Here is a 20,670-nt window from a genome sequence, read left to right on the forward strand (position 1 = left end):
CCTGTCCCGCTGAGTTACTCCAGCATTTTAGTGTCTATAGTTGGTGTAAAGCAGCATCTGCAGTTCCTTCCTGCACACATATGAGGGCCTTAGTTGAGTTTATTTTTGGAAGTGTGCACTCTGTAACTCTCTGACAAAAAAAAAGTGGTATGTGACAGGCTCTTCCTATAATCACTTACAACTAAAACACCATGAAACAGTAATTATATTTTCTTGATTTAACCCCTCTTCCTGCCTGAACTACTTAAATACGGGTGTGTATGGTGCACTGTAGACTGCTGCATGCTTCCACTAGTCATGTTTATGGGCTGCCTGCCTGGGCCTCATTGAGCGCCACGTTATTTGCTTAGTAATTATTGTCCACACAAGTTCTCTTTGTAAGACTAGAGACTAGTTTTTTTTAATATGAGTTTTGACATTACCTTCCTTGTTGTGAGATCTGTTCCTGCTTCAATATCCACAGGCAGTTCCTAAACAAGGCAGTCATTGTATGCACTCTTGCATTTGATTACAGCTTCTACATCTTGCCAGAGATCTGCTCCCCTAAACCAGACTGTATTTCAACCCAGTAAAGGAGGACGGGTAAGGGGAAATACAGAAAATATTAAGCCTGCATTGAAAGCCAATCGCATTGAAACACTTGATATAATTCACAAGCTGCAAGGATTATTTTTACTTAATTGTGAATAAACTACCATCAAATATAGAAAGCTCTTTCTTCTCTGTTTTGAGGGAGCTCTGCTGAAGATGTTCTGGAAACAATTCATAAGCCTATTGTGGTACTGCAAGTAAGAATTTCATCATTTCTGTTTCGGTACATATGACAATTAAACACTCGACTACACTAAGCCTGCAGACGTTAGGATGTGGGAGGAAACCGGAGCTCCCTGAGGAAACCCACGTGGTCACAGGAAGAACGTGCAAACTTCACACTGACAGCACTCAAGGTCAGAATTGATCGCAGGTCTCCGGCGCTGAAAGAAAGCAGGTTGACTAGTTGTGCCGCCCTTTTCAATCATTTCATTTAGTCTGCTTGGAGCCCTACTCCATCAACCAACTTACCAATGCGCCTTCCAGACAAGTGGCATAGTGATAACCACGGCCCATGATGAGAACAGATTTCTGTTGGTGGTACAGTTCTGTTGCTAAAAGGTTCTATTAAAAATATCTCCTCATCGAGAAATAATGGGTAAACAGGAAACAGCTTTAAAAGATCTAAAAGATGTAAAACAAAATCACGAATAATTAAAAATGGAAATAGGTAATTCAAACAAGAAAGTGGGATCGAGAAAAATGTATCAGTACAACGAAAGAAAAAGTAGTAGTTGTAAACAGAAAAAAGCAGAAAAAAATAGAAATAGAAAGAGAGCAATATGAAAAGGTTTTAAACAAAAAACAGAGAAAATCACTCCGAATTAATCCTGAATTTAGAAGCTTTTCCTCATCCTGCTCTACAACTTGTGACCGTTGTGGGAGGATCAAACACAGGTCCCTGAGGGGTCTTTGATGACATGCCCCTCAGAATATTATCATGGCAATCAAAGATTAATATCATCCCGTTTTCAATCTGATCAATACTATATAGTGGTACAGCGGTAAAAGTTGGTCAGGGAAAGATCAGCTTGGATAGGGAATTGCAGAATTTATAAATTGATATGGGGCGGTATGACTGCCTCCTTCTGAAGTCGACTGGTTTTGTCGGCACACCAGGTGGTCAGGTGCTGGGGCAGATTTGCTGGGACACATCATCCCATGTATCTCACAGGTCCCTGGGTAACATGCCTCAATATTATCAGAAATCAAAGATTAATATCATTCATTTCAATCCGATCAATACTATAGTGGCAGGGAAAGAGGTAGAATTAGAAATTGAGGGGTTTCACTGGTTGGGACAGATTTGCTGGGACACATCATCCCATCAATGAGCATCCAAAGAGATGCAAGCCGATCAACCGCACACAACTTCAAAAGCAGTGTAATGTGTTAACAGTGCATCATCCCTACTTAGTGCTGGAGCATTTATTCCACATGGTTACTGATGAACAGAGAACTACATCAGCAAAAATAAGGCAGAGTAAGAGCAAGTGTTTTGTGGCTATCCCCGTTTCAAATGTAAATAACATTTTACAAAGGGATTTTCTTGTCCCCCTTGCCCAATTCTGATCACTCTCTCCCTAGTCATTCCTTCTTGTCCCCTGTCCCATCAGGCAAGAATTACTGAAGTATGAAACACATGCCTTCAGATTCAGAGACAGTTTATTTCCAGCTGTTATCAGGCAACTAAATATTCTATCACCAACTAGAGAGTGGTCCTGACTGACCATCTACCTTATTGGAGACCCTCGGACTATCTTTAATTGGACTTTACTTTGCACTAAACATTATTCCCTTTATCTTGTATCTGTGTATTATGGACAACTTGATTATAATAATGAATAATCTTTTCACAGACTGGATAGCAGGCAACAAAAAAGCTTTTCACTGTAACTTGGTACAAATGACAATAATAAACTAAACTAAACTATGAAAGGTTTCTCATGAAAAGCAAACAGCATTTTACTGGCACTGATCTTGAAGATGCATATCCAGCATTTGCTACATATTCAAGTTTTCCATTTTTGTTCACATCTCAGCACTGTCGTTTTTGGTAGGATTACGGCTTCACAACCATTACATATCTCCTAGTTTTTTACCCCAATGTTTCTACATCCCACAAGTGCTTTCATAGTGACTGATTCCAGATATTTAAAACACAAAGTTCAGAATGGAGCCAGATTCTGTCACATGAGATGTATGTGCTTAAGATACCATCTAAAATGTTCTTCACTGTACTCTCACTGCAGTTGAGAGGGCTCAATTCATCTTAGAGAATGAAATTAAAGACCTCCCAGATAACTTTATCTAATTTAAATCTTTTAAGAGAGAATTACAGAATAAATTCTGAGCTACTGTTTCTCTGTCTGGAATAACATGAATAGGGTTGGCCATTTTGGATTCGAGAGGAAAATAAATTTAATTTCTCCGAGGATTATGAAGCAGGGAACTCTTTTCAAGTATAATCAATTCAATGTCAATAGACTGTGGACTAAAAGGAATCGGTGGATATGCTGCTGGATGCGTGTGCCGAGAACAAAAAAGCACAAAAGGAGGACTATCGGCCTGGTCCAAGTTGTAATATTTACATGTTTCATATTTCATGTAACATGGTCCTATGATCATGCACAACAGGTTTGTACAATGCTGGGAATTGCACTATCAACTGCTTTTAAAATGGAATCTATTTTGCCATTTTCATGCAAATACAATCAGTCTGACAGTCATTTACGTCTGACATTATCGCCTTTGATGCAGGAGACTTCTGCAACAGGGTTGAAAATTGAAACATTTTACTGAATCTACCAAAGCATTTAATATTTGAGATAAAACTTTAAACATGTGGAGATTCTGGAAATGTACCCATTGTTGACACAGAAAGTCAAATGATGGCAAAGGGGATGAAACCGAAAAGAAAAACTTGAAATTTATATATTTAATGGTTCTGTAATTTGCCTTGTTTGACTGTGTTTGCTATTTTTTTTCTGATGTGGTTCCCAGAGATGCTTGCATGCATTAACTTTAGACGTTGAATGCTCCACTTGTTTACCTGGTAGTGCCTTCAGACCCCGAATAATCTCCTTTCTCCTCTCCTGCATCGAAATTCTGTCTTCACACATCAGCAGTGCAAACATCACCAGTGAGATAAATTGGCTGGTGTAAGCCTGGATGGAAAACCAGACAGTGCTAGTTATTGTTGGTTAAGTTCCAACATGTTGGAGGACACAAAGATAGCAAGTTCCACTCTCACTCAATCTCAATAATACTAAGAGCACAAGTCATTCTAATGCACACAATCAGTTACTTGGCTGCCGATTGGAAATATGAAAGAAATGCAAAGGTCTTGAAACCCATGGCAACTAAATCACTCTAACTTTATCATGCTTAGCTCTACTACTAAGCTTGTATTCACCACTGAAGTCAATCTTATATTAAAAATAACAGATGGACATCAAAGTAATAACCAAGATGAAGGATAATAACCCTGGGCACACTGGAACTTCACTGCAAGAGTTGCCTCAATTGGTACACTAATTTTTAGCAGAAGCAAAGGAACTGATTCAATCTTAATAAAAGAGATTTGCATATGCTTGTTCTATGTTTTAAAGCCAAAATAAAGGGATTGCTTTGCGAGATATTGTAATATATATATATATCTGCCTTGCTTGAGTGGGATTGAAAAGCCTTAACATTGTGTGCCTAAGACGAAAGTTGAATGTTAAAGATAGGATGTTACTTTTAAATTAAAAACTAACATTAAAATCAGCATCACTACCCGAGCTTAACATCAGCCACGGGGGAAGAGATGAATTGTTTCATTCTCTGTACACACTTCTCTAATTGCTGCTTTCTGGGCCAATTTGAAACTAGTGAGTGATATGTACCAGATTTATATGCCACACAAAGCACAAGGGTGGACTATTGCTAATGCAGACACATAGCAAAATAAATCTCCCAAACAAACAAACCCTACTCGTATCCTCCTGACAGACTCCAGTTATTTTCCATGATCGCTCTCCGAGGGAAAGAGCAGAGTGCTTTTAACGGAGAAAAATGTAGCTAACTGACATAATTCTATGCCTTATAAACAGAAACAGATTTCTAGCACAAATACTTTATCAATTTTAGTGCAAGGGATTGTATAAATGGTATTTCCTTTACCCATATATACAGACTGTTAGTGTCAGAAACAGGAAAACAAGCCAGAACTTCCAGTACAGTGCCTGCAACCGTTTAATTTTATGAAACCTTACTCTCATTCATATTTATTCTGTTTTGAAGCAAAGGACAACTCGTCAAAATGGGGCCCACTAAAATCTACGATGCTGATCAGTGGCTGTGGAAAAGGAGTACGTTTTAAAAATGCACAAGATGCACGCACATGATTCCTTGTGTATGCTGTACTCAATCTTTCTGGCTTAGCAACTTCAAATTTCTGGGCTTAACATCTTGAATGATCTGTCCAAGTCCCAGCACAGACAAAAATCATGAAGAAAGGATGCCAGGGTGCCTACTTTCTTGGAACCTTGATGATATGCAGCATGTTGCTGAATAATCTAAAACCTCTACAGAAAGACTATAGAAAGTACCCCGACTGGTTGCATCAAGGCTAGGTGTGTCTTCTCAAAGGCATAGGAACAGAAGTTGTAGAGACTGGTGGACTCAGGACAAGGCATCACTGGTACAGCTCTTCCCACCATTGATAGCATCAATACAAAACGCTGCCTCAAGAAAGCAGCATTTATCATCTCCACCATCTGGTTCATGCCCTCTTCTTAGTGTTACTATCAGGCAGCAGGTATAAAAGCCTGAAGTCCCACACCACCAGCTTCAGGAACAGCTGCTTTCCTACAACTATTAGGTTCTTGAACCAACCTGCACAATCCTAATCCTTACCTCAGCAACACAATGCTACGGACTGTCTCTTGCACTACCATGGACAATATCCAATTGTGTTATTGCACTAATGTCTTGCTTTTGCGGTTTTTCTCCGTTTCACAGTCCTGTATAATTTATATTTTGTTAGCTGTCAGAGCCTACATGCCTGTGATGCTATTGCAGACAAGATTTTCAGAATATTAATTCCGAAAGACTTGCCTTTGTGCTGGCAACTCCAATTTCAGGCCCAGCGTTGATATGGACACCACAATCGGTTTCACGAGAGATAGAGCTGCCAACTGTGTTTGTAATACCCACAATCAGGGCTCCCCGCTCCTTACAGTACCTCAGTGCCATCAAAGTGTCAGCTGTTTCCCCTGGAAATAAACAAAATCAATCAGGTAAGGACAATGTGCATCTATTATTGGAGACACAAGAGACTGCAGATGCTGGAATCGGAAGCAACAATCTGTTGGAAGAACTCATTGGGTCAAACAGCACTTCTGGGTGGAAATAAATAGTACATTCCGGACTATTTGCTTAAGTTTTAACATTAAAGGTGATCTAATTGATATCATTAAAATATTTGGAAACTGAGATAAATTAGGTGTTTATTTATTCTGATAGAATATAGAATAGCAGGTACAATGTTAAAGATAGAGTTAGTAATATTAAATTGCACAAGATAACAACGGTCAGAAATGGGGAGATTTCTACTAAAAAATTGAAGTTCAATTCAAAATATCAAATCTGAAAATGTGAGTATTTGTTTTAGGCATGGTACCAAGGTACACAGATGAAGTTAAGATACTGTGATCTATCAGAAAAGTTAAACAGCATTGATAAGCTGAAGCCCCCACTCCTACTCCTGTGGTGTGGGTCTAGCAATACTTAATATACAGTTGGCAAGCCCTCCTGTACGCCTTGGAAATGAGACATTAGCTCATTTAGTCCCGAGGTTTCATTTATATTGTGTCATAGAATTGTACTGTGCAAAGGTGAAATTGCCACTGTGAAATATATTACTTTTAAGTCTCCTCAGTCATATTTTTCAAGAATATGACTGAGGGGACTTAAAAGTATTTCACAGATGCATTTTCACCTTTGCACAGTACAATTCTAAGACACAATATAAATGAAACAATATGTTGTTGCAATTAAAAATAGAAAATTCCGAAAATGTTCTGCAAGTCAGTTGGCATCTTTGGAGATAGAAAATGAGTTCATGTTTCAGATAAATAATCTTCCATCCGACCGGAATGTCTGATTATCTGCAATTGTTGAATTCTAGTCTTGTATTTGACGTTTCCAGGATTTTTTTTCCTCTCTCCCTGTATTTTCAGATATCATTTGATTCTGAATTGTAGAATCTTCTCAAATTAATTAATTCATTACTTAATCTCACCTGGTCTTCACTCTATCATTTACCCTTCAAATAACATTTACCAGCTCCATTCAGAGGTCATCAACCTAAAACATTCATTCTGATTTTCTCTTCAAGGGGCTTCTTGACCTATTAAATATCTCCAGCAATTTATCTTATTATTTCAGATTTCCAACATCTATAATGACTTAAGACCATGGGTTACGCAGCACAGAATAGGCCCTTCAACTCAGTGACTGCTAACCATCAAGCACCTAATTACCCCAATCCTTCATTAATTCCTTTTTATTCTCCCTACACTTCCATAAACTATCCCCAGATTCTGCCACTCACCTACATTCACTACCTACAGTGGCCAAATAATCTACCGATCTGCATACCTTAGGGACTCGAGGGGAAATCAGAGCACTCAAGCAGTCACAGGGAGAACAAGCAAACTCCAAACAGACGCACCAGAAGTCAGGTTTGAACCTGGGTCTTTGGACCAGTGAGGTAACAATTCTTCCAGTGCCACTACTGAGTTTCAACATGCCCTTGAACATCTAAACGACATTAGGACAGGTACGGGGATAGGAAAGGTTTGAGGTATATTAGTCAGATGCAGGCAAATGGGACTAGCTTAGAATGGGGGATTTTGGTCCACATGGGCAAGTCTGACCAAAAAGCCTGTTTCTGTGCTATATTACTCTATCACTTTATATGACTGCTTGTCCATCAATGGCACCTTCCACAATTGTCTGATTCTCCAACTCCCACTCATCTCATCTTCAAGCTTCATATGCACCACCAAATATCATTATGTTCTTGCAAGCAGAAAAAACATTAAAGACTCCCAAACCTGTTACTAGGGAGGCTAACTACTACCATTTTGCCAATCCGATTCTTCCATGCTTCCTTTGGGAAATCACCATCCCTTATCACTTCAGGACTTCACAAATCAATTGGGAATTAAGCAGACCAGGAAAGCATACAGACATGAATCCAAATTTTATCCGTTTACACTTAAATTGATCTTGGCAGAGGCTTTACAAATTGTGTGCAAAGAAATTGCAGATGCTGGTCTACACTGAGGATAGAGACGAAATGCTGGAGTAACTTAGCGAGTCAGGCAGCATCTCTCGAGAAAAGGAATAGGTTACGTTTTGGGCCTTGACCCTCGTAAAGACTGAGAGTCAGGGGTGTGGGAACCTAGAGGTATGAAAAGGATCAGAACAAATCAGAGTCAGCACCGATGACCAAGGAAAGGTGGAACCCACAATGGTTCATTGTTGGTTCTGGAAGAGGTGATAATATATGGGTGCAAACAGAGGAACGTGCAGGACAATTAGAGTTGGGGGAAGGATGAATTCAGAGCTTTTTTATTTGATAGAAGTTAATGCCATTCACACTGACATGGAACTTCTAAAACAAATATTGACCTGTAAAACATTTACGGCGAGAATCCTAAATGGTATGTATATATATTTTAATGAAGTACCTGATTGACTGAGGAAGAAACAGACATCATCTCTAAAGACGGGAGTGTTTCGGTCCAGGAAGTCGCTGGCAAGCTCAACCATGACAGGCAGTTCTGTAAGTTCTTCCAGCACCTGTCGAGTCTTAAAACCCACAGAAAAACAAAGTACACACTCAGGTTTCGCTTGTAAACTAATACTTCCTGCTTTGCTCCGGGAGCTGAACCGGGCAAAGTGCGATTCTAAGAATTTAGACAAACAAACCCAAAGCTCTGCGCAATTCCCTTAGCTCTTAATCAGTCTACATGAACACAAAAAAACAGCTCACCTATAAATTCTCTTCTTTTATTTGCAAATTCCTGAGAAAAATACTGATTAACGGTGACTTAATCAGAACTTTTTAATATTATGAAAGGGTTCGACAGTGTGGAGAATATGCATTTTCACTGGACACAGAATCAGTCACAGTACAAAAGGTTCTTTAGACCAATGATTCCAAGCCAATCAACAACTACCCATTTGTGCAATCCTACATTATTTGATTTTTAAAAATTTAATTCCACTTTTTATTCTTCCCATATTCACATGCACTCGCCAGATTCTATCACTCACTCACACACTTGGGGCAATTTACAGTGGCCAATTAACTTACCAACCCTACACATCTTTGGGATGTGGGAGGAAACAGAAGGCTATCCATGTGGTTACAGGGAGAAAGTGCAAACTGCAACAGATGGCACCAAAGGTCAGGATCAAATGTGAATTTCAGGAGCAGTGAGGCAGCATATCTACTCACTGTGCCAAAGTGCTGCCCACTTATTTTTTTTTCCAATGCTGTTTACTTTTTGTCTTCACTGCAGTATGAGTTATTTTATCATGTTGTTGGAGTATTTGTCTCCATCACCTTCTCATGCAGTGAGTTTCACACTGTAACCATCCTTGTATCCCCTCTGACCCTCCTCATCTTTGCTTTGTTTCAGATGTCTCCATTATGGAGAAAATGTCCTCACCATCCATCCCCGTCATTATTTTGAAATTTCAGGTCCTCCCCTCAGCCTGAAGAAGGGTCCCGAAGAACATAAACTAGCATAACTGAAACATTCCATCCTAGCCAACATCTTGGTAAATCTCCTCTGCACCCACTCCAATGCAATCATATTTACATCAGTATGGAGATTGAGGCAAACCCCAGAGAGATATTTAAGGCAATCCTGGATACTTACACAAGGGACGACCAAATAGATCGATATTTTGTTTAGGTTAAGTAAAGAGGAGAAAGGTGAAATGTGTGCAGTATAAGCAGTCTCTGCACCGTAAATGATTTGAGATGCAAAACGGGGAGTTAAGGAATGGACCCGAGATATTGAGCCCAAGAGTTGTGAGGTGTTGGACATCCGATTAGTTTGCAGACATCATTTCCAGTAGACAATGCCACTGTAATAAACTAAGTAAATGATCAAACATAGAAACATAGAAAATAGGTGCAGGAGTAGTCCATTCGGCACTTTGAGCCTGCACCGCCATTCAATATGATCATGGCTGATCATCCAACTCAGTATCCTGTACCTGCCTTCTCTCCATACCTCCTGATCCCTTTTAGCCACAAGGGCCACATCTAACTCCCTCTTAAATATAGCCAATGAACTGGCCTTAACTACCTTCTGTGGCAGAGAGTTCAAGATTTACAATGCAAGGCATATGCAAGTTTTGTAGAGCACTTTATAGATAGATCTAGATTGGATATTTAAAAAACAATCCTTCAAAAAATCTACTGTCTCATTAGAACACAGTAATAACAGCATGACACACAGCAGCAACCATAAATCCCCAATAGCCGAAGACCCTGTTGATGGGAATACCAATTCATCACAAAGTAATGATTGGTCTCAGACCAAGAAAAATCACCAATTAATTTTATGTTTGTACAGCAACTCATCAGATCCTGGAGGACATGACATTTACTTTGCTTTTATGAATCAGCCACTTTTATTTCAGCAATTTATACAAATTGCAAATGATCCAAACAGGACTGGATGATCAGCTTTTGAATGCTGATTGATTGAAAGATACAGCATGGAAACAGGCCCTTCGATCCACCGAGTCCACGCCGACAATCGACCACCCATTCACACTAGTTCTATGTTATCCCTCTTTCTCATCCACTCCCTGCACATTAGGGGCAAATTTGCAACAGCTAATCAACCTGCAATTACACACATCTTTGGGATGAGGAAGCAAACCAGAGGTAATCCACACGGACACAGGGAGAAATTGCACACTCCACACAGAGAACACCCTAGATCAGGATCGAACCCAGGCCTCTGAGCCAGCTGAGGCAGCAGCTCTACCAGCTGCGTCACCCAACACTAATAATTTTGAATGCAATACATTTACATTTCAAGTATTACCTTAATAAGGCGTTAGAACAATAAATTCATGCTTCATCTGGCAAAGAATTCATCAATGTTGCACTGGGGTGCCTACTCAAATGCGAGGTGGGGAGCTTCAGGCAACAGCTTACTGACTCAGCACAACCACAAAGTCAAATTGACCCATCATGGTTTTACTTAAAAATGATTGATGCAAGAGCATTTTCAGTTACCAACCCTCTTTAAGGCCATATGTTGATGCTGTTTAATTGTGTCAAGCTTAAAGAGAGATTGCTTTTCAGTCAACCATACCAGGGAAGCACTGGACTGTTTGTTTCCAGGCAGGCTTTTGTCAGCCTGTGTGTAGTCAAAGGGTTGGAATAGCTCGAAGCAGGTGGTTGTTGGCCTGGACCCGATCAGATTAGCTTTTAATGGACGTGCAGCGTTCTTTCAGGATTATAATTTCTGCTACATAGATTTCCCTCCGATGTTGCCATGAAAAGGAACGGAACTGCTGAGCACAGCATGGATGCGTGACTGAGCAAAATCCAAGCCCAGGCACAAAGTGTGCCTTAAGGAGCAGGAAATTTTCGCAATCAGCAAAATAAAAGGGCGGACACCAGTAGGATGCTCAGTACCACCATAGTTGTTTCCACTTCTGCAAAACTTCTTCATCTGGTGCAAGAAGTCTTTTGCTTTATCATGGCTTCCAGCAATGAGGAGGGAAAACTATAATTTAAACGCGTGTATCACAAAGATATACCTACAGCAACACCGGCGTGGAAACTCGTCCCACAGGCAATGAGAATCAAGCGCCTACATCGCAGAATCTCCTTGATGTGATCTTGTAAACCGCCAAGTATTACTGTGAAAGGACAGACAGACATTCATCACTCATTTTTAAATGAGCATCAGTTACCACAACAAAAATTAATTTGTTGATGAATAATATAAACAAGTCACTTGGGTCATAGTATTTGTTCCTTCTTGTTAAACAGCCAGCCAGATATATAATTTGATCTTGCTGACGACAGAACATTACAAATATTCATCAATGGAGCAAAGAATACTTCTCCACGATCCATTTTATATTTACACACCAGCATTTCAAATGACCATTTTACTAATCTGAGTGAAATTAATATTCTGGATTCCTATCAGACCCACCCAAATCCAAGAGGCAACTTAAATGTTTTAAATACGCTTACTTGAATGTTTTCTGTCGTGTTGTAGTGTTTTAAAGGTTGTTAAACAATTACAAACATGATTTAACTCTTAAAAAGTCACAAAGTGCTGGGGTGACTCAGTGGATCAGGCAGCAATTCTGGAGAACGGGTATAGGTGACATTTTGGGTCGATACCCTTCTTCAGACTGATCCTGACCAGGATTATGTTCTCCAGAAATGCTGCCTGACCCACTCAGTTACCCCTACACTCTGTGCCTTTCTTTGTAATACAGCGTCTACAGTTTCTTGTTTCTATGAATTAATTGGATTAACATTCTGAAAGGTCAACAGTTAAGTCAAACAATATTAACTGTAAAGAATGTTCTGAAGCAGAACGATATTTAAAAAATACAGGCTGTGAAAATCAGAATACTAGTGTTGTGTTTGAAAGAGAGAGATCATGTATATTAAATCTACCAACAACGTGTTAATTAAAAATGTAACTGGTTTCAAGGGCAGAACAATTAAGAGGCAGAGAGAACAAAGGAGTGATTGAAACACCAAAAAGGACAGTTGCATTGAAGGAAAGAACATTTGTTACAAGTGTAAGGAACCGAGACAAGTCAGAATGCAAGAAAGCAAACAAGCTATAGTTCAAGCAGCATTATTAAAATGGTGTAAAATAGCTCAGAGGACTATTTTTTCTATTACAAATCTCAAATTGTGGAGTACAGAGGCAAATAAATGAATGATGGGTATTTGTCCCAAACGTTATGGAGGGCACTGTGAGATGATGAAAAAAATATCACACCAGAGTAGTATGAATGGGGAACCCTGAACATCAAACGGTGACTGTCATCTATATTAATAATTACATTTTTGTGCCACATGTAAATTAATAAATATGCCATGCTTGTATAATATGCCTGTGCCATGACTGATTTACCAGTGACAAACAAGTCTCGAGTTAATTAAGTTTGAATCTTGAAAGTAAGAAAAGCTATAATTAGGTAGTTAAGACTGAGTGAAACCGAAAGACAATGTATTCTTTAATCTCTGAAAGAACATCAAATGGGGATAGCGAAGTGTGAAATAACTGATCTTCCCTTGTTACCTGTATTCTCATCAAAGTTGATTCTTCCTCTCATTGTGTTCAGAACGGATTCGGGCTGCTCAAAGATTTCCTTCTGCATGAATGAGCTGAAATTGCCTGTAAGTAAAATCAGAAAGATGAGACACAAACTATGATGTGACATCGTCAATGTACTTAGAGGGGTTGTGTGATGTATTGATTTACATTGTGCCAACATCAACGGGGACACTTCTTCAGGCATTATGTTAACATAATATGTGTGGCATGCAATTTGGGTTTTCAAAGCAAATTGCCGCTAGTCGTAAAAATGCTTTTGTTACAAAAATTTGGCTTCTATTAATTCAGTTACTCCTGATGAACAAAGGGATGTTTATTTTAATTTTCTCCCCCTCCCCCCCCTTAATATTTTGTCCCCAGTTAAACAGGACATTTTTTTTTAACAATGGTTTGCTTCTGCAAAATGATATAAACAAGTGAACATGTATCAGACACAAATTTTGATGTGTAAGTTGAGTTTGTAATTTTTCCATGACTGCATGGGGTTCCCCACACATGCTTTGGTATATCTTTCCACATCGCAAAGATATGCTGAAGAACGACACAGAATAATAATAATAATAATAATAATAATACATTTTATTTGTATATCTCTTTTCAAGGACTCAAAAGTCGCTTTACATGGTGAGTCAAGAACAAAACAAAATAGAGCAGTAAGACAGAGATGCAACAGGGAGGGGGACATGGGACTAAGGGTATGCAGAGGTGAAGAGATGGGTCTTGAGGCGGGACTGGAAGATGGTGTGGGACTCAGAAGTTCGGATCAATTGTGGGAGGGAGTTCCAGAGCCTGGGAGCTGCCCTGGAGAAGGCTCTGTCTCCAAAAGTGCAGAGGTTGGATTTCAGAATGGAGAGGAGACCGGCTGAAATGGATCTGAGGGACCGTGAGGGTTGGTAGGGGGAGAGGAGGTCAGTGAGATAAGGCAAGTGGTTGAGGGCTTTGTAGGTGAGGTGTAGAATGCTGGAGTAACTCAGCGGGACAGGCAGCATGACGGCAGAGAAGGAATGGATGACGTTTCAGGTTGAGACCCCTCTTCAGACTGCAGACGGGAGGGAAGGGGCAAGGAAGAAAATGGGAACGCAGCATGAAAAAGCAGATGTGTTTGACAAACATATTTCGGCTATGTCCTTTTTTGGAGTGGAGCATGATCTCATCCGCACCCTCACCCCAAGCCCACATCAAACATTCTACCCAGGTTTTCCTCGTCAATCTCTTGGAAGAAAAATAATGTTTAAAATTTTTTTTTAACAAATCCTGTTGCCTGCTTTACTCCCCTTTAAAATGCTTCAATGCCCTTGCATCACAAAAGCAAGATTTTGTCCTGTCCTAATTCTGATAACCCAACCCATCAATTCTCAACATTGCCACCCCATCCCATTCATTCTTCCCTCATCCCCTTGAATCCAGACTGAGAGAAAAACCCTGTCACACAACCTTTTCATTCAGCAATTCCACTGTGCCACAAGGTCTGAGTGCATCTGAAGCTGGCCTCCAAGGCTTGGGCAGATAATTACTTGCTGTGTGGTAATTTGCCAGTGAGTGGAAGCTGATCAGCAATCGCAGAGCGACTCTGCCAACCCAGCCAACCATGATCAGAGCCTTCTACACCTGCCAGCCTGCAACTTAAATGGCCTGCCCCAAGTAAATATAATAGGAAAAGATATAGTGGGTCTAAGCACTGGTCGGATTGAATGTTTGAGATTTGTGCAATTCCACATTCAAGGTAATTTACACACAGATAACAGAATTAAGATTAAGAGGGGCCAGTGAGTGCTTTAAACTCCTTTGGTTCTTAGTAAAGGGATTATTTTTTGCAATTAACTCGCGAATATGCAACTTGGCAACCAGCCCAACCTTACCTTTCATGATTTGTTGCAGTTCCAGCTGCAGGGTCTGGATGGCTCGAGCTGGGTGGTCCCCGGCTCTGCGATTGATTCTGTGAATGGAGAGTTTTCCATCCACTACAGCTGCCACGTCGTCATCCTCCAGGAAGATCACTCGGTTGGTGTGTTCAATCACAGCGCTGTCGAACGCAAGCATGAGACATGACAACAAACGACACCACAAATATCAGTCGAATCTTACGATCTCAGTAGGCCACCTGGAAAGGTACGCGCACTATGTCCAGAGCTTTGTGTTCTTCTCCAGGCACTGTCAGACTTTAATCAAACTCATAGCAGTCCATCTTGTTCATGCCATATGAAGAAGAGCTACTGAGTTGAACTCAATTTCAACTCTCCATCCACGGCCTTGTGGATTAGGGCATATCAAGGACTCATTCAGGAGCCTTTTATACATAACCAAGGTTTGTCCTTCACGAGCCTCTGAAATAGTGAGCTTCCGAGCTGTCCCACTCTTCGAGAATATATATTTTCTCAACTCGCAATGTATAAATTATTAACTAAATTATGCACTTCAGCCTCTTCCATTTAAAACAATCCCAGCCTTTACTCATGATGAAAGCTCTGGCAATTATAAATCTTTCTAAAACTCTCCAGCACGATGGCATTGTTCCTGTAATGTGGTTGACCAGATTTGGGTGGCGGCTTGGGGATAGACAATCATAATTGTCTGTCATTTTGGTCCTTTGGACATATCTGAATCACTGAACTGCATACTAGTTCAGTTTAGTTTAATTTATTGTCACGTGTACCAAGGTACAGAGAAAAAGTTTTTTATTGCATGCCATCCAGTCAGTGGAAAGACTATACATGATTACGCCATCCTCAGTGTACAGATACAGGATGAAGGGATTAACGTTAGTATCAAATACAGCCCAGTAAAGTCCGATTAAAGATAGTCCATGGGTCTCCAAAGAGGTAGATAGTAGATTGGGATCGCTCACTAGTTGGTGATAGGATGGTTCAGATGCCAGATAGTGGCTGGGAAGTGTCCCTGAATCTGGAGGTGTGTGTTTTCAAAATGTTGTACCTCTTGCCTGATGGGAGAGGGGAGAAGACGGAGTGAGACATCCTTGATTATGCTGGTAGCCGAGACAGCGGGGTTTAGATTAAATCAATGGTATGGTCACTAAGAATCAACATTGTACATCGTATGATACATAATGCAAGAGCTCCAGAGCTGATATAATAGGTAGAACAACTGAACTTACCTAGCATCTGATGCAAAGTAGTACTCAACACCTTTTTCCTCCACTGGAAACAGGCAGGTTGTGCTGTCTGCACGAGTTAGGCTGCAGCTACTCTTATCCTTGGCTGTAGGATACAGAATACCCGAGTCAATGTGCGTGCACAGAATAAATTATCAAAGCCTGCCATCTTACAGGAAACAAAATCCATGCAACAATCCCCTGTAACACTTTAATGTACATTCACAATTTTTCATGCAAAGAGTTAGAGCCAAAATAAAAATTTGGGATTGAAAAAATCAAGAAATTGCAGTTTCACCAAAGATTCCACCCTAGAAACAGAAAATGTTAGAAATATTCAGCAGGACAGGCAGCATCAATGTAGAGTTGACGTTTCAGGTCAATGTTTCTTCAACGGACCAGGGAAAGTTGATAGTTCACTGGAACAGGAAAAGTGAAAACAATTGTGAATAAGATGCAGAGAGAGAAATGGGCGCTGCACTAGGGTGGGGACAACAGAAAGTGGTTTGCTGCTGTGAGCTATCAACTAACAAAAGCAGAAAACAAGCTGGACTCACTAGTTGAAGCAATAAAGAATCACTTCATTCGAGCCTTCAGAAATTATTGTTTCACCCGAGGTCTAGTCTTCTGGATGATGTTGCAGTACATAGTTGGAGAAGTAATATGGTTGGACTTCACTATATTTTTGACCCAGGTTCAATTCTGGTCCATAGCAAGGCATGAACTAATTACATCTGACTCTGAAACATGTGCACTGTGTTGAGAGAATCACCTTTTCTTGACTTACCTCTTAACACCTAACTTCTAAAGATACAAAGTCTCTGTTTAGATGGATGAAGGTACAAAAGCAAGATCATGAAAGGTACGGCTATTTAAGAATAACGTCCTCCTGTCTTTGTCCATATTTTTCTCTCAATCAAAATAAATATTTCCCAGTATTGTAGGCATGCCATAGAGTTTATAAAATGTGTAAAGATGATAAAAGCAATCTTAACAGACTAAATTGAATCAGAAGAGGTCAAGTTCTCAACTTGAAGCACCAAGGAAAATCTTCCTCATGTTTGGCCAGTTTTAACAAACAAACACTTAGATAAAGTGTTAAATGTTAAAGGGGATGATGCGCGGGTCTTATAAAAAACATCAAGTACATGCACCATTCATTGCTTATATTGATTTTCAATGGTATCCATAACAGACAGAGAGAGAAACTGGTCATCAGAGTAAATATTACAACAGAATGAGACTCAAAGGAAAATACCACTCTCTCCAAGTATTTCAACCATAACAAGAATGCCCCAACGTGCGATAAGAAAAAAAAGACGAGCACAATTCTGTGCATCAAAGACGCGCCTGATACTTCATTCCTAATTGTTCATCAACAGAGGTTGGTGCTGCTTTCCACCGCATAAACTATACTGAAGTACCACCGAAAAAAACTAATGCACAAGACAATGCTTTTACAATTAAGCTCATGCAAGGATTATACATACAGATTACAATTCTATTTAGCGGTTAAACATACAAGTTTGATTAACAATTATATATCAATAACTTTGGATGGAAATATAAAAAGTAACCTCTACTTACAAGGCAGCAATATCAATTACTGAATGCCTCTGAACATGCAAGTCCAATTGTTTACTCTCTTGGAGCTTAAAGTCTCAGCATACACCATGCTGAACTATGTTGTGCAACATTTAACTATTGTGTTCCAAGGAACTTAATCATCCAGTGAAGCGAAAAGCAAATGCCAGTAATTCAAAAATAAATGCAGAAATTACTGGAAACACTCTGGTAATATCAGGATATCACCATCTTCTTTGTTTGACCATTTACCGCATAGTCACATCTTAAAAGACTCCTACAGGAAAGCAGCACCAATCATCCCCCCCCCATGATGATTGCCAGGTTTAACACCACTCCGTCACAGAATAAGGCAAAGAATTAAAAAGTCAGCCAAAGTCCAATACTTGACCTATATCATTGCTTTTCGATTCTGCAGATTTGTCATCCACCTCACTATTAGCTGGAAATATAAAGTTAACAAAATAAAAGTCAAATAAAGGTGGAGCTGCTCACAGGATGGTGCAAATCCCACAACCTCATTTTCAACGTGGGAAAAACTAAGGAGATGGTGGCTGACTTCAGGACGGTGGGAAAACAACACCATACACCTCTGCACATCGATGGAGCTGATGTGGAAAGCGTCAGCAGCGTGAAGTTCCTAGGACTCCACCTGTCAGATGACCTGACGTCCACGACCAACACCACAGCACTGGTCAAGAGAGCCCAGCAGTGACTACACCCTCTCCGAAGACTACGGAAAGCAGGTCTCCCCACTACACACCTACGAACTTTTTATAGGGGCCAATCCAGACTACATTAACCTACGGCATCACTTCCTGGTTCGGGAGCTGCAAGGCGTACGAACGGCACCAACTAGACAGGATTGTGAAGACCGCCAGCAGGATTATTGGTGCTCCACTCCCTTTCCTGCTGGACATATACAGGAAGGGATGTATCAGCAGAGCCATCTCCATCATCAAAGACTCCTACCACCCATCGCATCACATATTCTCCATCCTGCCATCTGGGAAGAGGTACAGGAGCATTAGGTGCAAAACCAGCAGGATGCTCCTCAGCTTCTTCCCGCAGGCTATAAGACTGATAAACGAACTTTGCCCCCTGCCAAAGTATCACGCACCAACCACCAACCTGGACACACTGCAGCAGAGCCACTGTCGTGCCGCTGCCGATCGGAACGCCTGTTGATGTTTAGTAGAGAGTAAAGTGTTTAATTTGTTCATGATATATGTATTTTTATTTTTTACTGCACACTGGTTGAGCAACTTTTTTTTGTTTCCTCTGGGTATGTGAGTACTCAGGAAAATGACAATAAAGATATACTATACTATACTAAAGAGAATTAAAAAACTCCAATCCGTATATTTGATTATGCATAAGTTAGTACTCTGTTTTGGCTCAGGCCATTGAGAAGCAAATGGAAGTAAACCTCCATACTCAAGTGCAAACCAGCCGAACACAGACTCTTTGTGGGGGGGGGGGGGGGAGAAGGGAGAACATCAACATTAGAATTGAACAAGATTTGTTTTATCTTCAATAGATCAAGTAGTAATCAATAGAATAATGCTAATCTACTTCACCTAAAGACTCTGATTGCTTCATTTCTGCGAAGGATTTTGAAGTTGAACCCCAGTAAGAAGCTTTGTACCCGCTATAGGATATTTGCTTTGTATCACCCATCCACTCCTATAAAGTGGTTACATCTGGATATATCTGACCAAGGTGGGTTTCATAAAGAAGGTATTCTATTGTTTGTGTTCACAACTATTTCAAAATAATGAACAGAACAATGTCATCTCCAGGTTGATCTCTCTTAAAGTATTAAATCCCCAAGTTCATGATATTTTTCACATTAGGTAAAATTTTAAATGAAATATTTTATAATTTCCACAAAGTAACAATCTGAATAATTTCCCCAAGTTTCGCATTTGGAGCAATTCACAATAAGTAGCAGTTCCAAATCTCGTACAACTGACCTTCAGAATCTCTCAGATCAACACCAAGTCTTTTGACACTGTATCATTTGAAAATCTGATCTATATTGCTGTTGTTACCCTCCTGGATTCATAGTGAGAAACATTTACTAAATTTCTGCACAAGAGCAGTCATTTACTTGAACTTCGTTACTAAGTGTTCAACAGCTTACATGATGTTTTGGGCAAAAGAAATAACAGGAAGAGGTTGCTCATCCTCACAGCAGGACCTGTCAATCAGTAAGATTATGGCTGGTCTTTCGCCTCAGTGCCACTTTCCTGCACTGACTACACATACTCTGACTACACATACTAACATTCAAAAAGCTATTGATCTCTGCCTTGAATTCACAAAATGGCTGAGCCTCCACAGCTTTCTTGGATACAGAATTACAAAGTTTCGCTACTCTGTTGGGTGTTTCCTAAGTGCCTTTGCAGAATTCAAATACGTTTCTAATCTTCACACTGCTCTTTTTGGCAACACCACAAGCCTTTATGCCTTTTATCTACTCCGGTCTTTATTCTCTTGTTAGCCGTGGCTGGACCACATTTCCTACTAAGAGCTTAAGCCTTAAAGGGATATTATAATCATTTTAAACTAGCTATTCGTTTTTAAATGTTAGCCATTGTTTGTTTATTGTCATATTTTAACATAATTTCTGTAATCAACTCATACTTTAGATTTAGAATCTCAGTTTCTGATTGAACTAAATCATTTTATATCTTCAAATAAAAATGTCATACTATAATCACTCTTTCCTACAGGCCTCTTAACTACAGCTCAGTAATTAAGGTTTTCTCACTGCATAACATCAGATTTAGAAATCCATCTCATGTAATTCATGATCCATCTTTCACACAATTACGCTAAAATAGTTTGCTCAGTCTGCATGTAACGTCCCCTATGATGACTGTATTATCTCTGCAATTTCCTCATTCACATTATGCCCGTAATTATTTCAACTGTTTCTGGGCCTATGGACAGCTCCACCCAAACAGTGCACCGATT

General features: G+C 39.9%; 1 protein-coding gene across 1 annotated transcript in view; it reads right to left on the reverse strand.

Moving 5' to 3' along the window:
* LOC129713281 (glutamine--fructose-6-phosphate aminotransferase [isomerizing] 1-like) overlaps positions 1 to 20,670 on the reverse strand; it is a 55,251-nt gene that overhangs the window by 11,233 nt on the left and 23,348 nt on the right. Inside the window, exons 9-16 of the mRNA XM_055662231.1 lie at positions 16,108 to 16,210; positions 14,855 to 15,018; positions 12,960 to 13,055; positions 11,447 to 11,544; positions 8,334 to 8,454; positions 5,692 to 5,849; positions 3,534 to 3,758; positions 1,063 to 1,155 (exon numbers count right to left, since the gene is read on the reverse strand). Of these exons, the coding sequence (XP_055518206.1) occupies positions 1,063 to 1,155; positions 3,534 to 3,758; positions 5,692 to 5,849; positions 8,334 to 8,454; positions 11,447 to 11,544; positions 12,960 to 13,055; positions 14,855 to 15,018; positions 16,108 to 16,210 (1,058 nt within the window). The remainder of the gene's footprint in view (positions 1 to 1,062; positions 1,156 to 3,533; positions 3,759 to 5,691; positions 5,850 to 8,333; positions 8,455 to 11,446; positions 11,545 to 12,959; positions 13,056 to 14,854; positions 15,019 to 16,107; positions 16,211 to 20,670) is intronic.

This window comes from Leucoraja erinacea, chromosome 35, assembly GCF_028641065.1.
Source record: "Leucoraja erinacea ecotype New England chromosome 35, Leri_hhj_1, whole genome shotgun sequence".
In the NCBI taxonomy this organism is placed as follows: Eukaryota; Metazoa; Chordata; class Chondrichthyes; order Rajiformes; family Rajidae; genus Leucoraja; species Leucoraja erinaceus.